Raw genomic sequence first — 27,043 nt, 5'->3', positions numbered from 1 at the left:
ATTATGTAAAACCCCAACGGTCAAAACGACCCCCTGTGAGCAAGCACTTGGCTACAGTGGGAAGGAAAAACTCCCTTTTAACAGGAAGAAACCTCCAGCAGAACCAGGCTCAGGGAGGGGCAGTCTTCTGCTGGGACTGGTTGGGGCTGAGGGAGAGAACCAGGAAAAAGACATGCTGTGGAGGGGAGCAGAGATCGATCACTAATGATTAAATGCAGAGTGGTGCATACAGAGCAAAAAGAGAAAGAAACACTCAGTGCATCATGGGAACCCCCCAGCAGTCTACGTCTATAGCAGCATAACTAAGGGATGGTTCAGGGTCACCTGATCCAGCCCTAACTATAAGCTTTAGCAAAAAGGAAAGTTTTAAGCCTAATCTTAAAAGTAGAGAGGGTGTCTGTCTCCCTGATCTGAATTGGGAGCTGGTTCCACAGGAGAGGAGCCTGAAAGCTGAAGGCTCTGCCTCCCATTCTACTCTTACAAACCCTAGGAACTACAAGTAAGCCTGCAGTCTGAGAGCGAAGCGCTCTATTGGGGTGATATGGTACTACGAGGTCCCTAAGATAAGATGGGACCTGATTATTCAAAACCTTATAAGTAAGAAGAAGAATTTTAAATTCTATTCTAGAATTAACAGGAAGCCAATGAAGAGAGGCCAATATGGGTGAGATATGCTCTCTCCTTCTAGTCCCCGTCAGTACTCTAGCTGCAGCATTTGAATTAACTGAAGGCTTTTTAGGGAACTTTTAGGACAACCTGATAATAATGAATTACAATAGTCCAGCCTAGAGGAAATAAATGCATGAATTAGTTTTTCAGCATCACTCTGAGACAAGACCTTTCTGATTTTAGAGATATTGCGTAAATGCAAAAAAGCAGTCCTACATATTTGTTTAATATGCGCTTTGAATGACATATCCTGATCAAAAATGACTCCAAGATTTCTCACAGTATTACTAGAGATCAGGGAAATGCCATCCAGAGTAACGATCTGGTTAGACACCATGCTTCTAAGATTTGTGGGGCCAAGTACAATAACTTCAGTTTTATCTGAGTTTAAAAGCAGGAAATCAGAGGTCATCCATGTCTTTATGACTGTAAGACAATCCTGCAGTTTAGCTAATTGGTGTGTGTCCTCTGGCTTCATGGATAGATAAAGCTGGGTATCATCTGCGTAACAATGAAAATTTAAGCAATACCGTCTAATAATACTGCCTAAGGGAAGCATGTATAAAGTGAATAAAATTGGTCCTAGCACAGAACCTTGTGGAACTCCATAATTAACTTTAGTCTGTGAAGAAGATTCCCCATTTACATGAACAAATTGTAATCTATTAGACAAATATGATTCAAACCACCGCAGCGCAGTGCCTTTAATACCTATGGCATCCTCTAATCTCTGTAATAAAATTTTATGGTCAACAGTATCAAAGGCAGCACTGAGGTCTAACAGAACAAGCACAGAGATGAGTCCACTGTCCGAGGCCATAAGAAGATCATTTGTAACCTTCACTAATGCTGTTTCTGTACTATGATGAATTCTAAAACCTGACTGAAACTCTTCAAATAGACCATTCCTCTGCAGATGATCAGTTAGCTGTTTTACAACTACCTTTTCAAGAATTTTTGAGAGAAAAGGAAGGTTGGAGATTGGCCTATAATTAGCTAAGATAGCTGGGTCAAGTGATGGCTTTTTAAGTAATGGTTTAATTACTGCCACCTTAAAAGCCTGTGGTACATAGCCAACTAACAAAGATAGATTGATCATATTTAAGATCGAAGCATTAAATAATGGTAGGGCTTCCTTGAGCAGCCTGGTAGGAATGGGGTCTAATAAACATGTTGATGGTTTGGATGAAGTAACTAATGAAAATAACTCAGACAGAACAATCGGAGAGAAAGAGTCTAACCAAATACCGGCATCACTGAAAGCAGCCAAAGATAACGATACGTCTTTGGGATGGTTATGAGTAATTTTTTCTCTAATAGTTAAAATTTTGTTAGCAAAGAAAGTCATGAAGTCATTACTAGTTAAAGTTAATGGAATACTCAGCTCAATAGAGCTCTGACTCTTTGTCAGCCTGGCTACAGTGCTGAAAAGAAACCTGGGGTTGTTCTTATTTTCTTCAATTAGTGATGAGTAGAAAGATGTCCTAGCTTTACGGAGGGCTTTTTTATAGAGCAACAGACTCTTTTTCCAGGCTAAGTGAAGATCTTCTAAATTAGTGAGACGCCATTTCCTCTCCAACTTACGGGTTATCTGCTTTAAGCTACGAGTTTGTGAGTTATACCACGGAGTCAGGCACTTCTGATTTAAAGCTCTCTTTTTTAGAAGAGCTACAGCATCCAAAGTTGTCTTCAATGAGGATGTAAAACTATTGACGAGATACTCTATCTCACTTACAGAGTTTAGGTAGCTACTCTGCACTGTGTTGGTATATGGCATTAGAGAACATAAAGAAGGAATCATATCCTTAAACCTAGTTACAGCGCTTTCTGAAAGACTTCTAGTGTAATGAAACTTATTCCCCACTGCTGGGTAGTCCATCAGAGTAAATGTAAATGTTATTAAGAAATGATCAGACAGAAGGGAGTTTTCAGGGAATACTGTTAAGTCTTCTATTTCCATACCATAAGTCAGAACAAGATCTAAGATATGATTAAAGTGGTGGGTGGACTCATTTACTTTTTGAGCAAAGCCAATAGAGTCTAATAATAGATTAAATGCAGTGTTGAGGTTGTCATTCTCAGCATCTGTGTGGATGTTAAAATCGCCCACTATAATTATCTTATCTGAGCTAAGCACTAAGTCAGACAAAAGGTCTGAAAATTCACAGAGAAACTCACAGTAACGACCAGGTGGACGATAGATAATAACAAATAAAACTGGTTTTTGGGACTTCCAATTTGGATGGACAAGACTAAGAGTCAAGCTTTCAAATGAATTAAAGCTCTGTCTGGGATTTTGATTAATTAATAAGCTGGAATGGAAGATTGCTGCTAATCCTCTGCCCCGGCCCGTGCTACAAGCATTCTGACAGTTAGTGTGACTCGGGGGTGTTGACTCATTTAAACTAACATATTCATCCTGCTGTAACCAGGTTTCTGTAAGGCAGAATAAATCAATATGTTGATCAATTATTATATCATTTACCAACAGGGACTTAGAAGAGAGAGACCTAATGTTTAATAGACCACATTTAACTGTTTTAGTCTGTGGTGCAGTTGAAGGTGCTATATTATTTTTTCTTTTTGAATTTTTATGCTTAAATAGATTTTTGCTGGTTATTGGTAGTCTGGGAGCAGGCACCGTCTCTACGGGGATGGGGTAATGAGGGGATGGCAGGGGGAGAGAAGCTGCAGAGAGGTGTGTAAGACTACTGTCCCCTGCCTCTCGCCCAATGACCGTTGGGATAGACTCCAGCTCTCCCATGACCCTTAATTGGAATGAGCATGTACAGAAAGCGAATGAGTGAATGAGTGAACGAATGAAAAATTCCACAGTTTGAAATCTGCTGATCAGATTCACGACTCACAACTCAACTTTCAAAAAGCTTTAAAAGGTCAAATGAATATGGTTCTGGTTTTATACAGTTTGTCATTTTAAAGGAATTCAATACTGACCTTTCCAATGGTCAAGACGTCATCTTTTCCATGCCAGTCTGGTTCGTACACTTCGTGCAGAGACTGACTTAGATTGATTGAGGCTTGTTGCATCCCTACAGAGAATAAAAGGAGGGTTAGCTGCCTTCACAGGCACCATCAACTGTGGACATTTTCATTTATCCAAAATCTAGAGTTAATCACAGAAAACATCAGTATTTGCAAAAATCTTTCTATAAGAGAAATGACTAAGTCAAGGTGTCTACAAAATAAAACTAAATTATGACAGTGAATTCAGAATGTTTCCTCTTACAATAATGATTAAGAATAACCTTACAATAGAAATTCATTCATTCATTTTCTGCCCCTTATCTAGTTCCAGGTCACAGTGGCAGCAGACTAAGCAGCTCATCCCATCTGTTTCTATCCCAGGCCAAGTCCTGTAACTTTTCCCGGGGGATCCTAAGGCACTGTCAAGCAATCTGGAAAATAGAATCCCTTTAGCATGTCCTGGGTCTTCCCTGGGGCCTCCTTCCAGTTGGACATCCTGGAAGACCTCGCGAAAGAGACGACCAGGGGGGATCCTCACCAGATACCTGAACCACCTCAACTGGCTCTTTTCGATGTGAAGAAGCAGCGGCTCTACTCTGAGTCCCATTTCATTTCATTTATATAGCACCAAATCACAACAAAGTTGCCTCAAGGCGCTTCACACAAGTAAGGTCTAACCTTACCAACCCCGGTCTCTCCTGGATAGTCGAACTTCAGCTATCATCTGGACTTTTTGTGCCACGTTTTTCTGTTTGTTTTGCTTAGTTTAGGTTTGACTGTTTTTTTCAGTGTGTGATTTCTCTTGCTGGGTTTTTCCTGCTTGGGCTTTGTCTTTCCCTGTCTCTCTTGTCTGTCTTTCTTTGGGCTTGGTGGTGAGGGGTGCACACTGTTTGGGCCACACCCTATTCTGGAGCTTTCCACACACGTTTCTAATCTGTAGCTCATCACCAGGGTGTGTATAAGCTTCACTGGTTGCACTAGTCTCTCGCCAGATTGCTGTGCTTTATGCCTTTGCTTCCAGCTCTGTTCCTCTGTTATCCTAGTCCTGTTTGTCACATTGTGTTTTTGACCGCCTGCCTGTTTTTTTCGACCATTTTTGATACGACCATTTTTATTATGGATGGATCATAAAAACTCTTATTTGGGGTTCCACAGGGGTCCGTCTTAGGCCCCCTGCTTTGCTCCCTTTATATAGCACCCCTGGGGCACATATTGCGGCGCTTTGGGATTACCTTTCACTGCTATGCTGATAATGCTCAGGTATACATGTTGATAACTGCTGGTAATCTCATCCACATAAAATCCTTAGCAGTGAGAAGTTGGATGTCTAGAAACTTCCTACTTTTAAACTCTCATAAGACTGAAATGATGGTTATTCGTCCAGCGAGACATTGTCCTCAATTTGACCAGTTAATGCTTAGCCTAGGCTCGTGTTTCATACATCACACTGACAAAGTGAGGAACCTTGGGGTAATTTTTGATCCTATATTGTCCTTTGACCTCCACATTAGAAATATTACAAGAACTGCTTTCTTCCACCTGCAAAATATAGCGAAGATTCGTCCCATCCTGTCTATGGCTGATGCTGAGACCCTGATCCATGCGTTCATCTCTTCTAGATTGGACTACTGCAGTGTTCTATTTTCTGATTTACCGCAGTCCAACATTAGGGGTCTCCAATTAGTTAAAAATGCTGCAGCCAGACTTTTGACACGAAGCAGAAAGTTTGACCACAATACACCCATTTTGGCGTCTCTTCACTGGCTTCCTGTCCCAATGAGATCAGATTTTAAGGTTCTGCTACTAGTGTTGTGTGGGCCGCTGAAGAGGAGGTACTGCTGGCCCACCACCACCAGAGGGCGCCCTGCCTGGAGTGCGGGCTCCAGGCACCAGAGGGCGCCGCCGCCCCACAGGAGCAGCCTCGGTAACAGCTGTCACCCATCACCTGAGACAGCTGACGGCAATTATCACTGGGGTATATCAGCAGGACGGCATCTCCACCTCATCGCCGAGATATCGTTTCTACCAGAGAGGTAACGTATCAAAGCTACGGAGTGTATCTTTTTGGATTTGTGCTTAGTTTGTGGATTACTGTTCCAACGAGAGGTGGAGGTAACTTCCCTGCTGTTCGGAGTCCTGGGTGCAAACGCGCCCCCATCTAACTGTCCTTTGTTCCTCGCCAGCAGTACCAGGTCCGACACGTGGAGGCAGTGGCCACCTGGGAGTTCGGGACTTGGCGGCTCCAGTATTCCCGGGGTCCTGTGGCGGAGGAAGCCGTGTGGTTCCGGTCTTACCTTGGAGAGGCGTCTCCTATCTTCGAGCCTGCCCACACGACACTTTTGTGAATTGACTGTTGTCCATTGCTGTGATTGGTTGTATTCGTTGTGCACATTCACAACAGTAAAGCTTGTTATTTTGACTTACTCCATTGTCCGTTCATTTGCGCCCCCTGTTGTGGGTCCGTGTTCCTACACTTTCCCAACAACTAGTCTACAAAATTGTTCACGGACTGACACCTCCCTACCTAGCTGACCTAATTAAACCTTATGTAACTGCCCGGGCTTTGCTTTCTCAGGGTGCAGGAGTAGTTTGTGTCCCTAGAGTGAATAAGAAGTCTGTGGGTCACAGAGCTTTCTCTTATCGTGCCCCTGTTCTGTGGAATGATCTCCCTGCATCAATAAAACAGTCAGATTTTGTAGGGACTTTCAAGTCCAGACTTGAGACGCACTTATTTTCCCTTTCGTATGTCTAGCTTACTGGCATAGTTTTGTTTTACGCTTTTTACTCTCTTAATTCATTTATTAGCAATTGGAGCGTGCCGCGGCCTCAACTTTATCTAAATTCTGGGTCTTTTAGTGAAGTTTAGGGCTAGTGGCCGGCGATCACCTTAGTATTTCTTCTGTTTTTCTTGTTGTTTAATGCTGACAAATTATACTGTATTTCTTGTCTTTCTGATGCCTGATTCTGTTTTTTTTTTTCTCTCTGTTTAAGGTGCAGCTCCATCCAGAGATGGGTGTGGCATTTGTGCTGGAGACCTTCCTGTCCTGTGCACCAACATTTCCTGTATGTTCGATTTGTGAATTGTTCTGTAATTTATGTCTGTATCATGGCCCAAGCAGAGGGTCACCGCTTTGAGTCTGGTCTGCTTGAGGTTTCTTCCTCAGGAGTTTTTCTTACCACTGCTGCTCTGGCGGTTAGTAAGGTTAGACCTTACTTGTGTGAAGCACCTTGAGGCAACTCTGTTGTGATCTGGCGCTATATAAATGAAAATAAATTGAAATTGAATTGAAATTGTACAAAGAATAACATTGCGGTCCGAGAGACCAGTCAATAGATGATATGTTTTAGTAATCCTTTCAGACTTGTTTGAGAAGAGCAGGTCAATTTGAGATACTGAACATATTGTAATTCTAGTTGGATTCTTAATTAATTGTGTAATCATCACTTGTGTTTTTGCTTTTGTACTGCAGAGGTGGTGACCCTCTGGACACAATAATCCAGAAAGGTTAAGGTGAAGCACACTATGTTTAGGGCACCTTTTCTAGTCCCCTCCCTGATCTGGGTGACCAGAACAGATCCCATATAGGGCTGCTCAGTTGCAGATGCAGCAATGGAAACATCCTCCTGGCTGTTCCCAGGTCTGACAACTGAATCACACATCTGCCGTTTCCAAGCCGGGCCCAAGCTAGGGGCTTCCAGATTCACAGACGTGCTCCTGCCACTCTTTGCCGATCACCGAAAGACCCTACATCCAGGATCAATCCAGACATGCCTCTAGATGGTTTGTCCTTGACGGTCCATAACCTGGTCTGATGGCTGGGAAATCCCAGATGATGAAGGATCTGAGGATCTGCTGCAGCTTTCATCTGCCATCACAGCCATTGGGTGACAAAGCCATTACCTCCTCCATCTGATCCACACTTGAGGACTTCTTGTTTCACCACAGCCCTGTTAGCTGTCTCATGTTCAGGGTTCCTAATGGGCCTTTGTGGCTAACGTAGTGGCCACAGTGCACACAAGGTCCCCACCATCCACTACCTGACACGCTGCCCAGGTGCCACATCGTGAACATGAGAATGGACTTTGACACCCCATGAAGCTGTACAACTGGTGATGCAACATATAAAACTGCAATATGCACAGTTTCCCCGCCCACAACTACAGAAGCCTAGAACTCGATCAAGTTGGCCAGGTGTCTTGGTGGCTCCCCTCACTAGTCTCCTTCCAGCATGGTCACTCACTTTTTTCAGAAGGGCCTACTTGGCACAGATCTACCAGACAGTACCATAGTGCTTGCAGTTCTTAATGATTGATGAAAATGAAGTCCAAGACAGTCAGTGAAATGTGGAAGTGTTAATGTATTCAATCCATGACTTGTATCAAAAAAACTGGCTGTAAAAGTCAGAATTTCCTCCTTATATTTCAAATCAATTGGTCCATGCCAACCTTTATTGGAATGTGTTCCAGCCATCCATGGATGTATATTAACAAATAAGAATCACTGGATGGGGGTGAAGTGTGAGTATTATTATGATTTGCATATTCCATATTATCCTAACTCTCTAAATTGTGGCTGCAAAAAAAAAAATCCCACATACAACAGTGCGTGCATGTGTGTGTGTGAGAGAGAGAGAGAGAGACTAAAAGAGTCACAGCAGGATAAAAAAAACAGCACTAAAATAGTCCCCATGCTGGTTTATTGCTTTTGTTGTTTTTAGATAGCAATTTTGATGTTGTCTGTCAAGTACATGTTTGTGTACATCCTCACATTGAACAAGCTGATTGTTTAGACGTTTCTACAGACACAGAAAATTGTGTCGTATGAGAAAGTCTCACCTTTGATGGCAGCCATGTACGCCTTCATCTCCCTCTGCAGCCTGGAGCCCTCAGACTAATGAAACAAACACATTTTAGATACACTGTATGTGACCTCAACTGCATTCTGCAAACACTTTCTGATTTGGGGTTGGAATAGAGCTCTGACTGAATTGTATGGTTTATCAAACAGAATTGTCACCATTTTACATTAAATACTGATCTGCTGTTGTTACATCATTATACATCATCAGTAGGACTCTACAGTGGGGTAAAAAAGTATTTAGTCAGCCCCTGACTGTGCAAGTTCTCCTACTTAGAAAGATGACAGAGGTCTGTAATTTTCATCATAGGTACACTTCAACTGTGAGAGACAAAATGAGAAAACAATTCCAGCAAATCACATTGTAGGATTTTTAAAGAATTTATTTGTAAATTATGGTGGAAAATAAGTATTTGGTCACCCCCAAACAAGCAGGATTTCTGGCTCTCACAGACCTGTAACTTCTTCTTTAAGAAGCTCTTCTGTCCTCCACCTGTTACCTGTATTAATGGCATCTGTTGGAACTCGTTATCTGTATAAAAGACACCTGTCCACAGCCTCAAACAGTCAGACTCCAAACTCAACCATGGCTAAGACCAGGGAGCTGTCGAAGGACACCAGGAAGAAAATTGTAGATGTGCACCAGGCTGGGAAGAGTGAATCTACAACAGTCAAGCAGGTTGGTGTGAATAAATCAACTGTGGGAGCAATTGTAAGAAAATGGAAGACATACAAGACCATTGATAATCTCCCTCGATCTGGGGCTCCACACAAGATGTCATCCCGTGGGGTCAAAATGATCATGAGAACGGTGAACAAAAATCCTAGAACTACATGGAGGGACCTGATGAATGACCTGCAGATAGCTGGGACCAAAGTAACAAAGGCTACACACTACACAGAGAGGGACTCAAATCCTGCAGTGCCAGGTGTGTCCCCCTGCTTAAGCCAGTACATGTCCAGGCTCGTCTGAAGTTTACCAGAGAGCATATGGATGATCCAGAAGAGGATTGGGAGAATATCATGTCGTCAGATGAAACCAAAATAGAACTTTTTGGTAAAAACTCAACTTGTCGTGTTTGGAGGAACAAGAATGCTGAGTTGCATTCCAAGAACACCATATCTACTGTGAAGCATGGGAGTGGAAACATCATGCTTTGGGACTGTTTTTCTGCAAAGGGAACAGGACGACTGATCCGTGTTAAGGGAAGAATGAACGTGTCCATGTATCGTGAGATTTTAAGCCAAAACCTCCTATCAGTGAGAGCATTGAAGATGCAACGTGGCTGGGTCTTCCAGCATGACAATGAACCCAAACACATCGCTTGGGCATCAAAACATCACTGCTCTAGAGGATATCTGCTTGGAGGAGTGGACCAAAATACCAGCTACAGTGTGTGCAAACCTGGTGAAGACTAAGGGCCCTGTCTGACTGGCGTTTAGGAAGATTTGCGTATGAATTGCACACAAAATTGGTTCATATTCGCTAAACATCCGCAATATCCGTGAAACATGCGTGTATGAGTCGGCCAACATCCGCACACATCCGCAAGTATCCGCAGAGGCACATTTTTCCATTGCCAGGATTTTTGAGCTGCACAAAATTTTGGTTGCGGATGACAGCCGCCTTACACACGCAATACATACATACATACTCAATCCATACATACTCAATCTATACACTGTTTATCCGCTGATATCTGCAACTGACGGGGTATTGCGGCTTGGCAGCAGACTGGGACAGTGTGTAAAATGGATATATAGCATGCCTATCATGTCCACATCACAAACTAAAATAAGTTGTGGCGAATGCATACAGATTGGCCACGAATAAAGCGCTTCTATTACATCTGCTTTGCATCTGATTTGCGGACAATTTGCGAATGCATAACAAACAGAAATCAACATACCTGTCAGTCAGTGTCAGTCCAGCTGTGGAGACGTACAGATGTAGTTATAGATCCCCAAAGATGTAGTGTGATAGTTGCTGCCATCCAACAACATACCAATCAACGTGTCCAAGTCCAGCAATTGCTCCAGAGTCCGTGGTGTTGGTGTGAATAGTGATGCCGACAGGCCCGAGTGCACTTCTGTTATGACTGCAATGCAGATGCCGTGCATATGCAATACAACCGCTGTTGCCGCCACACATGCGCGATGCATTCTCAATACATGCACTATACATCTGTGATTGTTTGTCATATATTCACTATACATTATTAATATATCCGAAATTCATACTGAGACATTTGTCATTTTTGGCCAATTTTGTTGCAGACGACAACAAACGCCCATAATTTATATACTCAATTCATGAGCAACTGATCCTCTCCCAAGTGAGACCGGGCCTTTACAGGAAACGTTTGACCTCTGTCATTGCCAACAAAGATTATGTTACAAAGTACTGAGTTGAACTTTTGTTACTGACCAAATACTTATTTTCCACCATAATTTACAAATAAATTCTTTAAAAATCCTCCAATGTGATTTCCTGGATTTTTTTTCTCATTTTGTCTCTCATAGTTGAAGTGTACCTATGATGAAAATTACAGACCTCTCTCATCTTTCTAAGTAGGAGAACTTGCACAATCAGGGGCTGACTAAATTTTTGGCCCCACTGTATATCTTTTCCCAAAACTCAATATAATGATATAATGATATATATATATACACACACACACACACATACACACGATATACTGAACATACGATACTTGATATGTATCATGATATAACATTTATGTATTTAATACTGTTTATATGATTTTTTTTTTATTTCAATACATTTCTGTTGGTGTTTGTGTGTAAACCAGTTATATGAGCGAAGCATCGCGCAGCGGCGTGAAGCTTACTCATGGTACAGGGCATCCTAAACAGGAAGTGCCAATTTTTAAATCCACAGCAGAACAGGAAATGTTCAAATGTCAAACACTTCCTGGACTGACAGATGAGATCCCATGGAATCTCGCGGGAACTCAGTGGCAAGCTCACACTCAAACAGGAAGTGCTGAATTTTTAGCCACAGTGAAACAGAAATGTCAAATATTTAACACTTCCTGGCATGGGTGGAGCTAGAGCGGAGGCTGGGGTTTCACTGGACTCCCCTGAAATCTGATTGGACACAGATGATTGACATGTCACAGCACCACACGTCTGGTTGAAAGAGCTGCATTTTGAAATCAGTGAGTCACATTGACTGCTAGGTTCCTCCTGTCCAGTAGTTGGTGCTGTGTACCACAAAAGTTCTAATCCACCTTAGAAGAAGAAAAATGTTTGCTTCAGATTTGAACTGAACACATCGTTTGAACTATGGACTTCTAATGACACCAAAATTATATTGGTGAGTAAACGACCATATTTTATGTCAGAAATGAGGTCCAGGTTCTTAAAAGCAGCATTTCTCCTTTAATTCGGGTTGACTTATATACACATGTTTAAGCTAACAGACAGCAGCTTGTTCTTGCTCTGTTGGCTTATTAGTGCAGCAGATAACTGAAACAATCCTTCAAATGGTGATACAAGCATCACATTCAGCACAAATACAGCTGGAGCAAAATTAATGGAGCAACTTTAACTTTTGACCCCTGTACAAACTGAAAGTGACCTATGTCACCATTCTTGCTGCTTTTACCTCATAACTCCATAACATTCAGTCACAGATTGTCCAAACTATACCTTCTTTGGAATCTTTATGATCAGGCAAATAATGTGGTGTAGTTTTCTATATGATTGGAGCATCTTTTAATTTAGACCAGAAGTGGGCAACTTGTTCCAGAAAGGGCCAAGAGGGTGATTTCACTGATTAACTGATTCCATCTGCCCAAAGTGATATTAATCAGTGAAATCACCTGGTGGAGTCAGTGGCTGCAAAGAAAACCTGCACCCTCTTGGCCCCTTCTGCAACAAGTTGCCCACCCCTGATTTTGACCCCTGTGTAATTCTTCAATTAACCCCTACCTGGCCGCCTATTGAAAATTCAAGTGGCCAATCAGTTTTTTTTAAAGAGTTCATGTCTGTGGATTATTTGTGCCAAATTTAATGCTTGTATCACCATTTTCAGGATTCCACTCTAAATATTCTCTTATCTGCTGCACTATATATGAGATGTAAGATGTTGCTCCTCACTGTTTCTCAGTTGTCCTCAAAAGTACTGGAACACTTGGTATTTCACACATTTTAATTTGTTTATTCCATTTCAAATACATTTTTTTCTAAAATTATCTTCCTTAACTCAAACTGAAAGCAAATCTCTACAACTTGATATAAATGAATTAAAAATCTAAAATCCATCTTCCTGATGAAGTGGTGTAGAGGAGGATTTTCTTCAAAAGAAACCTGAAAGTTCAGCTACAATGTGACAGAAAGTACATTTGAGATGAAAGACTAGATTTGATGTTTTGGTGAAAGAAACTTTTGTATTTCTTCATAACTGATGTAAATAAAGTCCAAGACATTATGTTCATGTTTCCATCCCCTGACTTGTCTGAAGAAAACTGGCAATATAACTGATTATTATTTACAGGTTTTATCAAGTTTTACAGATTTGCTTTCAGTTTGAGTTTGAGGAAGATAATTTTAGAAATTTTTTTTTTTTTTTTTTTTTTTTGTATTTCATGTATTTAAAATGGCATAAACAAATTAAAATGTGTGAAATTCCAAGTGTTCCAATACTTTTGGAGGGCACAGTATCCTAACCTTATGATGAGTACAAAATGAGTGTGATATTATTACTGTTTTGTTTAAGAAGGTTTAATTTTCACTGTTGCTGCACTTTGTGTCAAATCATAGTCATATCATATATCATACTGATATGAAAATTCAATAAGGTATATCTTCTATTATACATTCCAAATCTAAGGTGGAACTCTACTAGTGTTTACTAAGGTACACCGAAATATCTTAAAAAACAAAACAAAACAAAACAGTCGAGCCACTTAGGTGCCTGGTCTTGAGAACCAGGGATGGTAGGTTGAAAAGTGTTGGGAAAGTGTAGTGACACGGACCCACAACAGGGGGCGCAAATGAACGGTCAATAGATGAGCCAAAAAGTAAGAATTTAATGTTGTGAATGTGCACAACGAACATACAGACAATCACAGAATATCATAACAGTCAATACACAGAGGTGACGTGTGGGCAGGCTCGAGGATAGAAGACGTCTGTCCTGAGAAGAGCCGGAACCACACGATTTCCGCCGCCCCAGAACCTGGTGAATACTGGAGCCGCCAAGTCCCGAATTCCCAGGTGATCACCGTCCCCGACTGTCGGATCTGGTACTGCTGGCGAAGAACAAAGACAGTCAAGTGTGGGTGTGTGTACACCCAGTAACAACAACGGTGGGAATGCCACCTCCACCTCTCATTCAATATGTTGCAGCGGTCTCAGCTGACAAGGAGCGCCGTCTTGCACAGCCTCCTCACAAACGACCGGTTCTCCTGCAAATTCTCACAATAACAGAGTTACAAATCTCACAAAAAGGCTGAGAGTAGTACCTCCTATGAAGTATGATATCTCGGCAACGAGGTGGAGATGACGTCTGGTCTTTATGGAGTGAGATGATGTTGAGTAGATGGGTGACAGCTGTCAAGAGGTAATGAGCAACAGCTGTCACCCCCGGCTGTGTCCATGGCGGCAGCGCCCTCTCGTGCCTGAAGCCCGCACTTCAGGCAGGGCGCCCTCTGGTGGTGGGCCAGCAGTACCTCCTCTTCTGGCGGCCCACACAACAGAAAAGCTTTTTTATCCCATGGGAACTCTCCCTACCCACCTAACCAGCTCAAGAATATGGACAGCATGTATATAAGTGACATTTACATGACAATTTATATGACAATATTGAGATAATTGAGATAATTTGTCCATATTGTACAGCCCTACTGTCAATTAACTGAAAACTTTGAATATTAATTTACATCTACACTAAAAAAAAATGCTTAAAGTGGCAGGAGGTTAAGAGGGCTGTAATTAGGGGGGTCAGCTGAAAAGCAAAAAAAGAAAAATGCTTAAAAAGGTGGGGAGTATGAGGGGCACAGCCCCCCCACAGGAGCTGAACGATTTTTGCCATGCTAATGCTCCCCTGAAGCATTTACTCAAAATAAAGTCTGAAGGACCTACGAGGTCTGTTAGAAAAGTATCGGACCTTTTTATTTTTTTAAAAAACCTGATGGATTTGAATCACGTGTGCTTGCATGAGCAAACCTTGAACCTTTGTGCGCATGCGTGAACTTTTTCACACCTGTCGATTGCGTCATTTGCTGGTAAGGATCCTTTGTGTGAGGACATGTGTTGCGCTCTCGGCGGATTTTCATTGCAAGGAAAAAGACGGAACGACTGGAGCAGCGCCGCATCAAATTTTGCCAGAAACTGGGCGACAGCCAGGTGGAAACCATTCGGATTATTCAGACGGCTTTCGGTGATGATCCTATGGGCATCACACAGATTAAGGAGCGGTACAACCGGTGTAAAGACGCCACACAATGGTGGAGAGCGAGCCGCGCTCCAGTCGGCCATCAACATGCTGAAATGACCAGATCATTTCCAAAGTGAACGCTGTGATGATGTGGGACCGTCGTGTGACTATCCGGGAAACTGTGGAAGAGGTGGACATCAGCACTTTTTTGACACATTCCACTGTGACAGAAGATTTGGCCATGAAAAGAGTGGTGGTGAAATTCGTGCCGAAGCTGACGGCGGAGCAAAAGCACCTTTGTGTTGAAGCCTCACAGGACATGCTATGACATGCCCACCTCTTCCACAATTTCTCAGATAGTCACACGACTGAAAAGTCACAGAAAGCCGTCTGAATCTTCCGAATGGTTTCCACCTGGCTGTCGCCCAGTTTCTGGCAAAATCTGATGCAGAAGCGCTGGTCCAGTCGTTCCGCCATTTTTGCTTGCAATGAAAATCCGCCGAGAGCACAACACACGTCCTCACACAAAGGCTGCTTACCAGCAAATGACGCAATCGACAGGCGTGAAAAAGTTCACGCATGCGCACGAAGGTTCAAGGTTGGCTCATGCAAGCACACATGATTCAAATCCATCAGGCTTTTGAAAAAAATAAAAAGGTCCGATACTTTTCTAACAGACCTCGTAAATGACATGAGATGCTGACGAGCTTTGCTCATTCATGTCCGTGACATATGCATATTACTGCTTAATTTGTGTTCTATTCGCATTTTCTTTTGCACATTTTCACTTTTTCTTTGCCTTTATCCCAAATTGACATCACATCCAACATATGATTATGGTTTCCCTCACGCTAGCTGGCCCAATTCTAAAGCTAGCACCCCAAACAGACCCAGTTAGATCTGAACTTAGATATTGCTTCAAATCCTACTTTAGTTAGGGAGAAAAGTTAAAATAAGTAAACTTATTTTTATATGGTTCATCAATTCCACTTCTTGCAGCACTGTAGTAAAATCTAGGTACAGTGAAATACTGATTAAATATTTTAGTTGTTGAAAAAATATTCTTATTCTTCTTATTCTAATTATTATTATTAGTGTAGTATATGAAAAACTGCTTTCAAAAGTGGAACTTTACTCTAAGGACATTGTGGGGGCCTGTTTTGTCCTCTTTCCATCTGGATATGCCAGTGGCCTGCAGTCTGTGAGCAAGAAGAATGGAGCACTTGTGTATTTATGTGGAAAGCGTGGCATGATTGACACGTGAGAAGGGTTTATCTATGGTTTTACCTTGTGCCATCCTCAGAAAGAGACTTGAGCGTATATGGGGAAAAAGTACCAAAGCCATGTTGCTGTTATCTATTTTTAGCTTCTGTTTTAGCTGCACTAACACAGCCAGAGGACACAAACAGATTTTGAAAGAAAAGCAAAGCTTAAAAATGTTTGTAAAAAACCATGAACGTGCTGCTCTTGTTTGTTGCATCACCACCATGCTGTGAGACACAGCGAGACGACACAAACTGTTTTTTTCAACTTGGAGCTGCTGCACAAAACAGAGGATGAATGGCTCGCCACATCCACCACTGATATATTGAAAATACAGGGTCAGGGTCACCTGTACACATACTGAACATCTTATACCAGTACCTTGATAATTCTGTGATCCGGTATACACCCTACTAATCAAAAACTCTGCAAAAAGGTGGTGAAAAGAGGTCGAGATCTGTCACCCTTCACATGCACCAAAAAGGCAAACTATTCTTCCAAGTAGGTTGAGCCAGGTCAAATGGGCTTGTTTAGTTCCTTGTAGACGTTTCATCCAGAACAGCTTCATCAGGACTAGTAAGAGGAGTGAGACTCCAATATTTATCCTCTGTTGGGTCACTGATGTCACAGTGATGTATGTATGTACAGTAGGTAGGTAGGTAGATACTTTATTGATCCCCCAAAGGAGAAATTCGGTATAGTGTCAGTATATGTGACTTTTGCTAATAAGGGGAATTACATGCACAAGTTATGACTCACTTGCACACACCATCATTACCTCCGCCAACAGTTGTGTTTTCACACTTTGTTTGTTTGTGAACAACCTGTAACCCACAATTTTTCATATATCATTATGAATTTTTTTACAGACAATTCATATCGTGACAGGCAAGAACTGATTCAGTTTTTAAGGTCAAACGGCAAAGTCAAGAAAAATTCCTATCCTTTAACACTGAAGGAATTTTCAAAAATTCATAACTCTGTCAAATAAGATTGAAGTTCTTTCATGTTTGAGAGTGTTGTGTAGGATGGTATCCTGACAAAGTCTGATCTGGATTTAATCCAGTGTCAGGAGGTCAGCACTGCCCCTGCCTTCACTGCACATGGGTCATTTTGGAGTGTCAACAGCGATTCACCAATTGTCGCCTCATTTCTGCTTCAAACTGCACTCCAGTCACCATCTATCTCAGCGACAGATATCTGAAGCTTTTATACAACAATCACTTCCACATAAAAGATAGGGGAGTGATACAGCGTGACAGCAGCACGTCTGAGACTGACTCTCTGAGTCTGACTCTCTACACACAAAGCGATCAAATGGAATAATGTGATTATTAACCGTCAGATGACAATGTCAAACCTCTTAAATCATTCTAAAGTCAGTTTTAAACAGAAACGGGGTGATGATTTGTTACTTGCTGCTCGTGCTCTGCCACAACACTGCTAACGCTCCGCTATTCCACATGCGCAGTAGGGCTGCAACAAACAATTAATTGGATCATTGATGAATCTGAGTGGGTTTCGACACAATTAATCGATTAATTGGATTAGCGGGGGATTTTTTTTTAAATGTACCTGGGAAACAATTTTTCTCTCCTTCCATCATTTTATTTAACAAAAGAACATTATTTGAAAACTTAAAATACTTGAAAATCAACAAATTGTCAAATGTCCCTTGGCTGTTGAAATATAAAACAATAAAGAATAAAAATTTATAATAAAGAGTTGCCATAAAACAAAATTGAAACATATAAATGTTATAAAATATATGGTGAAAAGAGGTATTTTTGTTGCTGCAAATGAGCAATTAGTATAACCAGTTAACCATCAAACCTAAATCAAAAACTGTAGCCTGACTCATTATATGTGCAACATTCTCTGGATAACTATGTGGTCATTTCACAATGACACACGTGACTCATGTCTCTTTCTCTAAAATTGTATTGTAGCATTATTAGTTATTATTACTATTATTATTGTTTCTATTATTATTAATATATAAATAAAATAAATTTAAAAAATATTATAATTTGTGATACATTTGACTCTTTTACGACAACAAACGCTGAGCCATTAATTATTATACAGAAAACAAATGCACAAACATGCTGAAATGCCAGCAGCTTAATGCTAACTTTAACACTGAAAACACCATAGACATGCTAACGCGTTAGCATCGGCGTTAGCATAAAATACATCTATCAACTGTTTCAGAAGACCATAACAGGTCAGTTTAACGTAAAAAGGTGAATATTCCTCACAGACATATGCTCTTTAGGGTTTTAGTGGGGAAAAATTAAGATAAAGTGAAATTAAAAAAATGAAACCAACAAAGCAGCAGCTCGAAGCACTGCTTCATTGGTTCAAGATTCAAAGCAAAGCTCGGTTGATTATATGGAAGAAAAAAACATCTGCGGTAAAACAAAGTTATTTAGCAACTAATCGATAACTAAATTAGTTGACAACTATTTTAATAATCGATTTTAATTGATTAACTCGATTAGTTGTTTCAGCTCTAATGCGCAGTGAAGGCAAGGGGAGTGCTGAGTCGAGGAGAGTGCTGAGCTCCTGACACCGGATTACAGATTTTGTGGCCATTTACATTTAACACTGAATATCCCATTTGATGTACATTTTACATAATATCTTAATCAAACGTGCCCCAATCACTCTCATACAGTATGTGAAATTGAGGTGCAGACTGGCCCTTACTGTCACCTGACAAAGTTTGATACGGATCTGATTTGGATTGTGGATTTTGTGGATATTTGAATTAAATATTGAAAAGCCAATTTGATGTACATTGTGCATTATATCTCAATCAAAAGTGCCTCAATCACTTGTTTGTGCCAATGAGGTGTAAACTGGCACCCTCAACGAACAGAGCAACAGATTTTCTGATCCGTGGCTTTAGCGAAAGACGTGACAAAGCACCAATCTCATCATCACGTCTTCCGAAGAGGAAGCAGAGACTGGGGACTCAGAGGCGGACTCGTCCATCACCCAGGCCGAAGTCACCGAGGTGATCAGAAAGCTCCTTGGTGGCAAGGCTCCTGGGGTGGATGAAATCCGTCCTGAGTACCTTCACTCTCTGGATGTTGTGGGACTGTCTTGGTTGACACGTCTCTGCAACATCGCGTGGCGTTCGGGGACAGTAACCCTGGATTGGCAGACCAGGGTGGTGGTCCCTCTGTTTAAGAAGGGGGACCGGAGGGTGTGTTCCAACTACAGGGGGATCACACTCCTCAGCCTCCCCGGTAAGGTCTATTCCAGGGTGCTGGAGAGGAGAATTCGACCGATAGTTGAACCTCGGATTCAGGAGGAGCAATGTGGTTTTCGTCCTGGTCACGGCACACTGGACCAGCTCTACACCCTCCATCAGGTGCTCGAGGGTTCACGGGGAGTTCGCCCAAACAGTCCACATTTGCTTTGTGGATCTGGAGAAGGCGTTTGACCATGTCCCTTGGGGCACCCTGTGGGGGGTGCTCTGGGAGTATGGGGTCTAGGGTCCTTTGCTAAGGGCTATCCAGTCCCTGTACGACCGCAGCAGGAGCTTGGTTCGCATTGCCGGTAGCAAGTCAAACCTGTTTCCAGTGCACGTTGCCCTCCGCCAGGGCTGCCCTTTGTCACCGGTTCTGTTCATTACCTTTATGGACAGAATTTCTAGGTGCAGCCAGGGTGTAGAGGGGGTCTGGTTTGGGAACCACAGAATCTCATCTCTGCTGTTTGCGGATGATGTGGTCCTGTTGGCTTTGTCAAACCAGGACCTTCAGCGTGCACTGGGGCAGTTTGCAGCCGAGTGGGAAGTGTCCAGGATGAAGATCAGCACCTCCAAATCTGAGGCCATGGTTCTCGACCGGAAAAAGGTGCTTTGCCCTCTTCAGGTCGGAGGAGTGTCCTTACCTCAGGTGGAGGAGTTTAAGTATCTCGGGGTCTTGTTCATGAGTGAGGGACGGATGGAGCGTGAGATCGATAGACGGATCGGTGCAGCATTTGCAGTGATGCGGTCGCTGTATCGGACCGTCGTGGTGAAGAGAGAGCTAAGTAGGGGGGCAAAGCTCTCAATTTACCGATCGATCTACGTTCCGACCCTCACCTATGGTCATGAGATTTGGCTCATGACCGAAAGAACAAGATCGCGAGTACAAGCGGCCAAGATGGGTTTCCTCTGCAGGGTGGCTGTGCGCTCCCTTAGAGATAGGGTGAGGAGCTCGGTCACTCGGGAGGAGCTGGAGTCGAGCCACTGCACCTCCACGTCGAAAGGAGCCAGCTGAGGTGGCTCAGGCATCTTTTCCGGATGGCCCCTGGACGCCTCGCTGGAGAGGTGTTCCGGGCACGTCCCATCGGGAGGAGGTCCCGGGGAAGACCCAGATCACGCTGGAGGGACTACGTCTCTCAGTTGGCTTGGGAACGCCTTGGGGTTCCCCCGGAGGAGCTGGGGGAGGTGTGTGTGGATCGGGAGGTCTGGGCGGCTTTGCTTGAGCTGCTGCCCCCGCGACCCGGCCTAGGATAAGCGGAAGAAAATGGATGGATGGATGGCTTTAGCGGATATTTGATTTTAACATTGGAAATCCCTTTTGATCTATATTTTGTTATTTTTAGATTATGAAAAGACACTTCTTGTTGTGTGGGCCACTGAAGAGGAGGTACTGCTGGCCCACCACCACCAGAGGGCACCCTGCCTGGAGTGCGGGCTCCAGGCACCAGAGGGCGCTGCCGCCTCACAGGAGCAGCCGGGGTGACAGCTGACACTCATCACCCATGACAGCTGTCACCACTCATCGGATCAGCATCGGTATATCAGCAAGACGTCATCTCCACCTCTTTGCCAAGATATCGTTCTACCTGGAAGGTAACGTACCTCAGCTGACTGTTTGACAGTATTCTTTTGTGACTTTGTGCGTTGTATTGTGGACTACTTTTCCAACGAGAGGTGGAGGTAGCTTTCCTGCCGTACGGATTCCTGGGTGCAAACGCGCCCTCATTTAATTGCTTTTTGTTCCTCGCCAGCAGTACCAGGTCCGACATGCGGAGGCAGTGGCCACCTGGGAGTTCGGGACTTGGCGGCTCCAGTATTCCCGGGGTCTGGTGGCGGAGGAAATCGTGTGGTTCCGGTTCTGCTTTGGACAGGCGTCTCCTATCTTCGAGCCTGCCCACACGACACCTTTGTGAATTGACTCTTGTCTATTGTTGTAATCTGTTGTATTTGTTGTGCACATTCACAACAGTAAAGTGTTGTTATTTGACCTATTCCATTGTCCGTTCATTTGCGCCCCCTGTTGTGGGTCCGTGTACCTACACTTTCCCAACACTTCTAACAGGACTTTGACCTTGAAAAATTTTTCCAAGGTAAAAACGTGTGGAGGAGTGTGTTGGCGGAGGTTTGAGCTCTATGAGTGCGGTTTTTAGTTTTTCTTGTAGTTCCTTGACTGGCCACTTGAGGCTCTGAAACAATGGACTGCATTTATATAGCACTTTTCAGTCTGCATCAGACACTCAAAGTGCTTTACAATAATGCCTCACATTCACCCCAATGTGAGGGTGCTGCCATACAAGGTACTCAGTACATACCGGGAGCAACAAGGGGATCAATGGCATTGCTCAAGGGCACTTAGTGGTGTTCCGGTCAGGCTGGGATTTGAACCGAGGATCCTCTGGTCTCACGCCCAATGCTTTAACCACAAGACCATCACGTCCCCTACATAGGACTCCATGTTAAAATGTCCACCTTTAAAGCAGAAATACATGTTTACAGCCAGGTACAAAAAAAAGGTTTTGGTCTCTATATAAGCTTCCGCCTGAAGATTTCTGAAGCCATAAAGTTCTGTATAATTATGGGCGTGGTTGCTTGAGTGACAGCTGTTGAGTTCAGTGACTCCTCCTCCTCTCGTAGCCTCAGACCATAACTGAGAGTCTGCTGGCAGTCACAGCAGTTTTCTTTGCAGCCACTGACTCCAGCAGGTGCTTTCACGGATTAACATGACTTTGAGCAGGTGGGATGAGTTCATCAGTGAAATCACCTGCTGGAGTCAGTGGCCGCAAAGAAAACCTGCCCCCTCTTGTCCCTTTCTGGGATACCTTGGACACCACTTCATTAATGAGTTCATCGAGAATCAGTGCGGGTGGGGCTCTCAACATGGCAATGCCCAGGAAAGGGGGCCATTTCAGCTGTTCCGGGTCTCTATGGAAAACCAATGGATGACGTCATGCAGGTTTGTCCAGTATGTATACAGTCTGTGGTTCTTACTGATGATGTCATGTCATGATGTGCTTGAATCACTGTCTTCCAGTTTCTGTGTATTCTTTGTTTTCTCCAGCAACTTTTTCTCACCTGTTGTGAGCATCCATGGACAGATGGCCACTGAAATATTCGTGGACAATACAAATACACCGAATATGATGCCACTCAGGATCAAGGAGTGTTTTGTTTGTTTGTTTGTTTAACTGACCTCTTGTCTCCTGAAGTTGATGACAACTTGTTCAAACTGCTCATCTTTGGTCTCATCCGCCTTCCCCAGTTTCTGGAGTACCTGAGAAAATACAATTTGTTTGTTATGCCATGTTATATAATGGCTGAGTGGATTCTTGTCATGTGATTGGTGCTTTGTATGTCACATGACATGGATTAATTCATCCCATTTGTGTTGCATTGCATTCAGAGTGTGGCTTGGTTCCATTTAGAGTGCAAATTTGGTTCCATACATTTGGTACCATTGCACTCTCACGTGCACGCGTGCACATGATCACACACGTACATGTGCGCGCGCACGTCACGCCCACGCATGCTCGTGCACAAGTACAAGTACCAAAGACATATCGTTCTCTTTGGCTGCTTTCAGCCAGGCTGACAAAGAGTCAGAGCTCTATTGAGCTGAGTATTCCTTTAACTTTAACTAGTAATGACTTCATGACTTTCTTTGCTAATAAAATTTTAACTATTAGAGAAAAAATTACTCATAACCATCCCAAAGACATATCGTTCTCTTTGGCTGCTTTCAGTGATGCCGGTATTTGGTTAGACTCTTTCTCTCCGATTGTTCTGTCTGAGTTATTTTCATTAGTTACTTCATCCAAACCATCAACATGTCTATTAGACCCCATTCCTACCAGGCTGCTCAAGGAAGCCCTACCATTAATTAATGCTTCTATCTTAAATATGATCAATCTATCTTTATTAGTTGGCTATGTACCACAGGCTTTTAAGGTGGCAGTAATTAAACCATTACTTAAAAAGCCATCACTTGACCCAGCTATCTTAGCTAATTATAGGCCAATCTCCAACCTTCCTTTTCTCTCAAAAATTCTTGAAAGGGTAGTTGTAAAACAGCTAACTGATCATCTGCAGAGGAATGGTCTATTTGAAGAGTTTCAGTCAGGTTTTAGAATTCATCATAGTACAGAAACAGCATTAGTGAAGGTTACAAATGATCTTCTTATGGCCTCAGACAGTGGACTCATCTCTGTGCTTGTTCTGTTAGACCTCAGTGCTGCTTTTGATACTGTTGACCATAAAATTTTATTACAGAGATTAGAGCATGCCATAGGTATTAAAGGCACTGCGCTGCGGTGGTTTGAATCATATTTATCTAATAGATTACAATTTGTTCATGTAAATGGGGAATCTTCTTCACAGACTAAGGTTAATTATGGAGTTCCACAAGGTTCTGTGCTAGGACCAATTTTATTCACTTTATACATGCTTCCCTTAGGCAGTATTATTAGACAGCATTGCTTAAATTTTCATTGTTACGCAGATGATACCCAGCTTTATCTATCCATGAAGCCAGAGGACACACACCAATTAGCTAAACTGCAGGATTGTCTTACAGACATAAAGACATGGATGACCTCTAATTTCCTGCTTTTAAACTCAGATAAAACTGAAGTTATTGTACTTGGCCCCACAAATCTTAGAAACATGGTGTCTAACCAGATCCTTACTGTGGATGGCATTACCCTGACCTCTAGTAATACTGTGAGAAATCTTGGAGTCATTTTTGATCAGGATATGTCATTCAATGCGCATATTAAACAAATATGTAGGACTGCTTTTTTGCATTTACGCAATATCTCTAAAATTAGAAAGGTCTTGTCTCAGAGTGATGCTGAAAAACTAATTCATGCATTTATTTCCTCTAGGCTGGACTATTGTAATTCATTATTATCAGGTTGTCCTAAAAGTTCCCTGAAAAGCCTTCAGTTAATTCAAAATGCTGCCGCTAGAGTACTGACAGGGACTAGAAGGAGAGAGCATATCTCACCCATATTGGCCTCTCTTCATTGGCATCCTGTTAATTCTAGAATAGAATTTAAAATTCTTCTTGTTACTTATAAGGTTTTGAATAATCAGGTCCCATCTTATCTTAGGGACCTCATAGTACCATATCACCCCAATAGAGCGCTTCGCTCTCAGACTGCAGGCTTACTTGTAGTTCCTAGGGTTTGTAAGAGTAGAATGCAAGGCAGAGCCTTCAGCTTTCAGGCTCCTCTCCTGTGGAACCAGCTCCCAATTCAGATCAGGGAGACAGACACCCTCTCTACTTTTAAGATTAGGCTTAAAACTTTCCTTTTTGCTAAAGCTTATAGTTAGGGCTGGATCAGGTGACCCTTTCCTTCCCACTGTCACCAAGTGCTTGCTCACAGGGGGTCGTTTTGACCGTTGGAGTTTTTCTGTAATTATTGTATGGCTTTTGCCTTACAATATAAAGCGCCTTGGGGCAACTGTTTGTTGTGATTTGGCACTATATAAATAAAATTGATTTGATTATTTTAATCAAATATTTATCTGTATCATTAATCATGGGGGAGAGATTACCAACATAAATTGTGCAAAAATCGTCTTTAATTTCAAAGCCTACTATTGATTTAATTTCCTCCACTACATCCTGCCAGTAGGCTCGTATAGTCGGGCAGTCCCAGAAAACATGGAAATGATCTGCCTGAGCACTTCTACACTCTCTCCAGCACCATTCGTAATTTGGTTGACCTTTCTCGATTTGTTTTATTTTGGGGGTGATAAAGGCCATACCTGACCAGTCGTTCTCACTTTGTTTTGTACAATAACATTACCTCTAACCTTAGTGACATGAAATTTGGGGTTAAACAGGGGTCCGTCTTAGGACCCCTGCTTTTCTCCCTTTATATAGCACCCCTTGGGTACATATTGCAGCGTTTTGGGGTTACCTTTCACTGCTATGCTGATGATACTCAAGTTATACATGCTGATAACTGCTGGTAATCTCATCCACATAAAATCCTTAGAGGATTGCCTTGCATCAGTGAGAAGCTGGATGTCCAGCAACTTCCTACTTTTAAACTAGACATCGGCATCAATCTGACCAGTTAACGCTTAGCCTAGGGCCATGTGTCACACATCACACTGACAAAGTGAGGAACCTTGGGGTAATTTTTGTTCCTATGTTGTCTTTTGACCTCCACATTAGAGATATTACGAGGACTGCTTTCTTCCACCTGCGAAATACAGCAAACAATCGTCCCATCCTGTCTATGGCTGATGATGAGACCCTGATCCATGCGTTTGTCTCTTTGTCTCTAGATTGGACTACTGCAATGTTCTATTTTCTGGTTTACCACAGTCCAGCATTAGGGGTCTCCAACTGGTTCAAAATGCTGCAGCCAGAGTTTTGACACGAAGCAGAAAGTTTGACCACATTACGCCCATTTTGGCGTCTCTTCACTGGCTTCCTGTCCCAGTGAGATCAGATTTTAAGGTTCTGCTACTAGCCTATAAAACTGTTCACGGACTGGCACCTCCCTACCTAGCTGACCTAATTAAACCCTATGTACCGACCCGGGCTTTGCGTCCTCAAGGTGCAGGACTACTTTGTGTCCCTAAGGTGAATAAATAGTCTGCAGGCCACAGGGGTTTGGCTAGCATACTGGTATACTATGTTTCTATGCTTTTTACTCTTTTAATTCATTATTTTTAGGAAACGGAGAGGGCCACGGCTTCGACTTTATCTAAATTCTGGGTCTTTTAGTGACACTTAGGGCTAGTGGCTGCTGATCACCTTAGTATTTCTTCTATTTTTCTTGTTGTTTAATGGGGACAAATTATATTGTATTTCTTGTCTTTCTGATGTTTGATTCTGTTTTTTTCTTTTCTCTCTGTTTGAGATGGGTGAGGTATCTGTTCCAGAAACCGGCACTGGCAACATTTCCTGTATGTTCGTTTTGTGAATTGTTTGTAATTTGTGTCTGTAGCATTGCCCAAGCAGAGGGTCACCCCTTTGAGTCTAGTCTGCTTGAGGTTCTTTTCATCAGAGGGAGTTTTTCCCTTACCACTGTTGCTCTGGGGGTTGGTAAGGTTAGACCTTACTTGTGTGAAGCACCTTGAGTCTGAAAGACTGTTTATTTTTTAATGATCTGTGTGAACTTGATGATTCACGCCAACATCCAGTGATGGCAAACAGGGAAATAATATGTGAGTCTTGTTCACTGTATTCTTCTCAAAAACACTGCATTCAGTAAGAGCAAAGTTTTCCAACTGACTTCATATCACCAACAAAACTAAGAGCAAACAAATGGTTAAAAAAAACCCCGACAGGAGTGGAGGCAGTGACCAACGCGACATGAGCCGTTTTCAGCTCTGTCTTGTCAAAAGCACCGCGTACGATATGAAACAAGTTCACCAAATAACTTTAAATATCATACAAATTGAAAAAGAGGCGAGCTGAAGAGAGAGCACAGCACGGAAGCCAACCACCGAGAGAGAGATCCTGTCTGTGTGTGTGTGAGAAGCTGCAGATAGATGTCTGTGTAGGGAGGGGCGGGCGCTGTGTGTAACTGGCCAATCAGAGCGTGAAGACAGTCAGTTAGCCAATGAGAATTTTCCTTCAGCA

The 27,043-nt window shown here is 42.6% G+C and overlaps 1 protein-coding gene across 1 annotated transcript in view; it reads right to left on the bottom strand.

Moving 5' to 3' along the window:
- Positions 1-27,043, bottom strand: part of amph (amphiphysin) — a 424,563-nt gene that overhangs the window by 387,021 nt on the left and 10,499 nt on the right. The window contains exons 2-4 of the mRNA XM_034182651.1: positions 22,631-22,711; positions 8,491-8,545; positions 3,625-3,719 (exon numbers count right to left, since the gene is read on the bottom strand). Coding sequence (XP_034038542.1) covers positions 3,625-3,719; positions 8,491-8,545; positions 22,631-22,711 — 231 coding nt within the window. The remainder of the gene's footprint in view (positions 1-3,624; positions 3,720-8,490; positions 8,546-22,630; positions 22,712-27,043) is intronic.

Source organism: Thalassophryne amazonica, chromosome 12 (genome assembly GCF_902500255.1).
Source record: "Thalassophryne amazonica chromosome 12, fThaAma1.1, whole genome shotgun sequence".
Lineage (NCBI taxonomy): Eukaryota > Metazoa > Chordata > Actinopteri > Batrachoidiformes > Batrachoididae > Thalassophryne > Thalassophryne amazonica.
The sequence above is the reverse complement of the archived record's forward strand: the minus strand, read 5'-3'. Positions and strand labels throughout refer to the sequence as shown.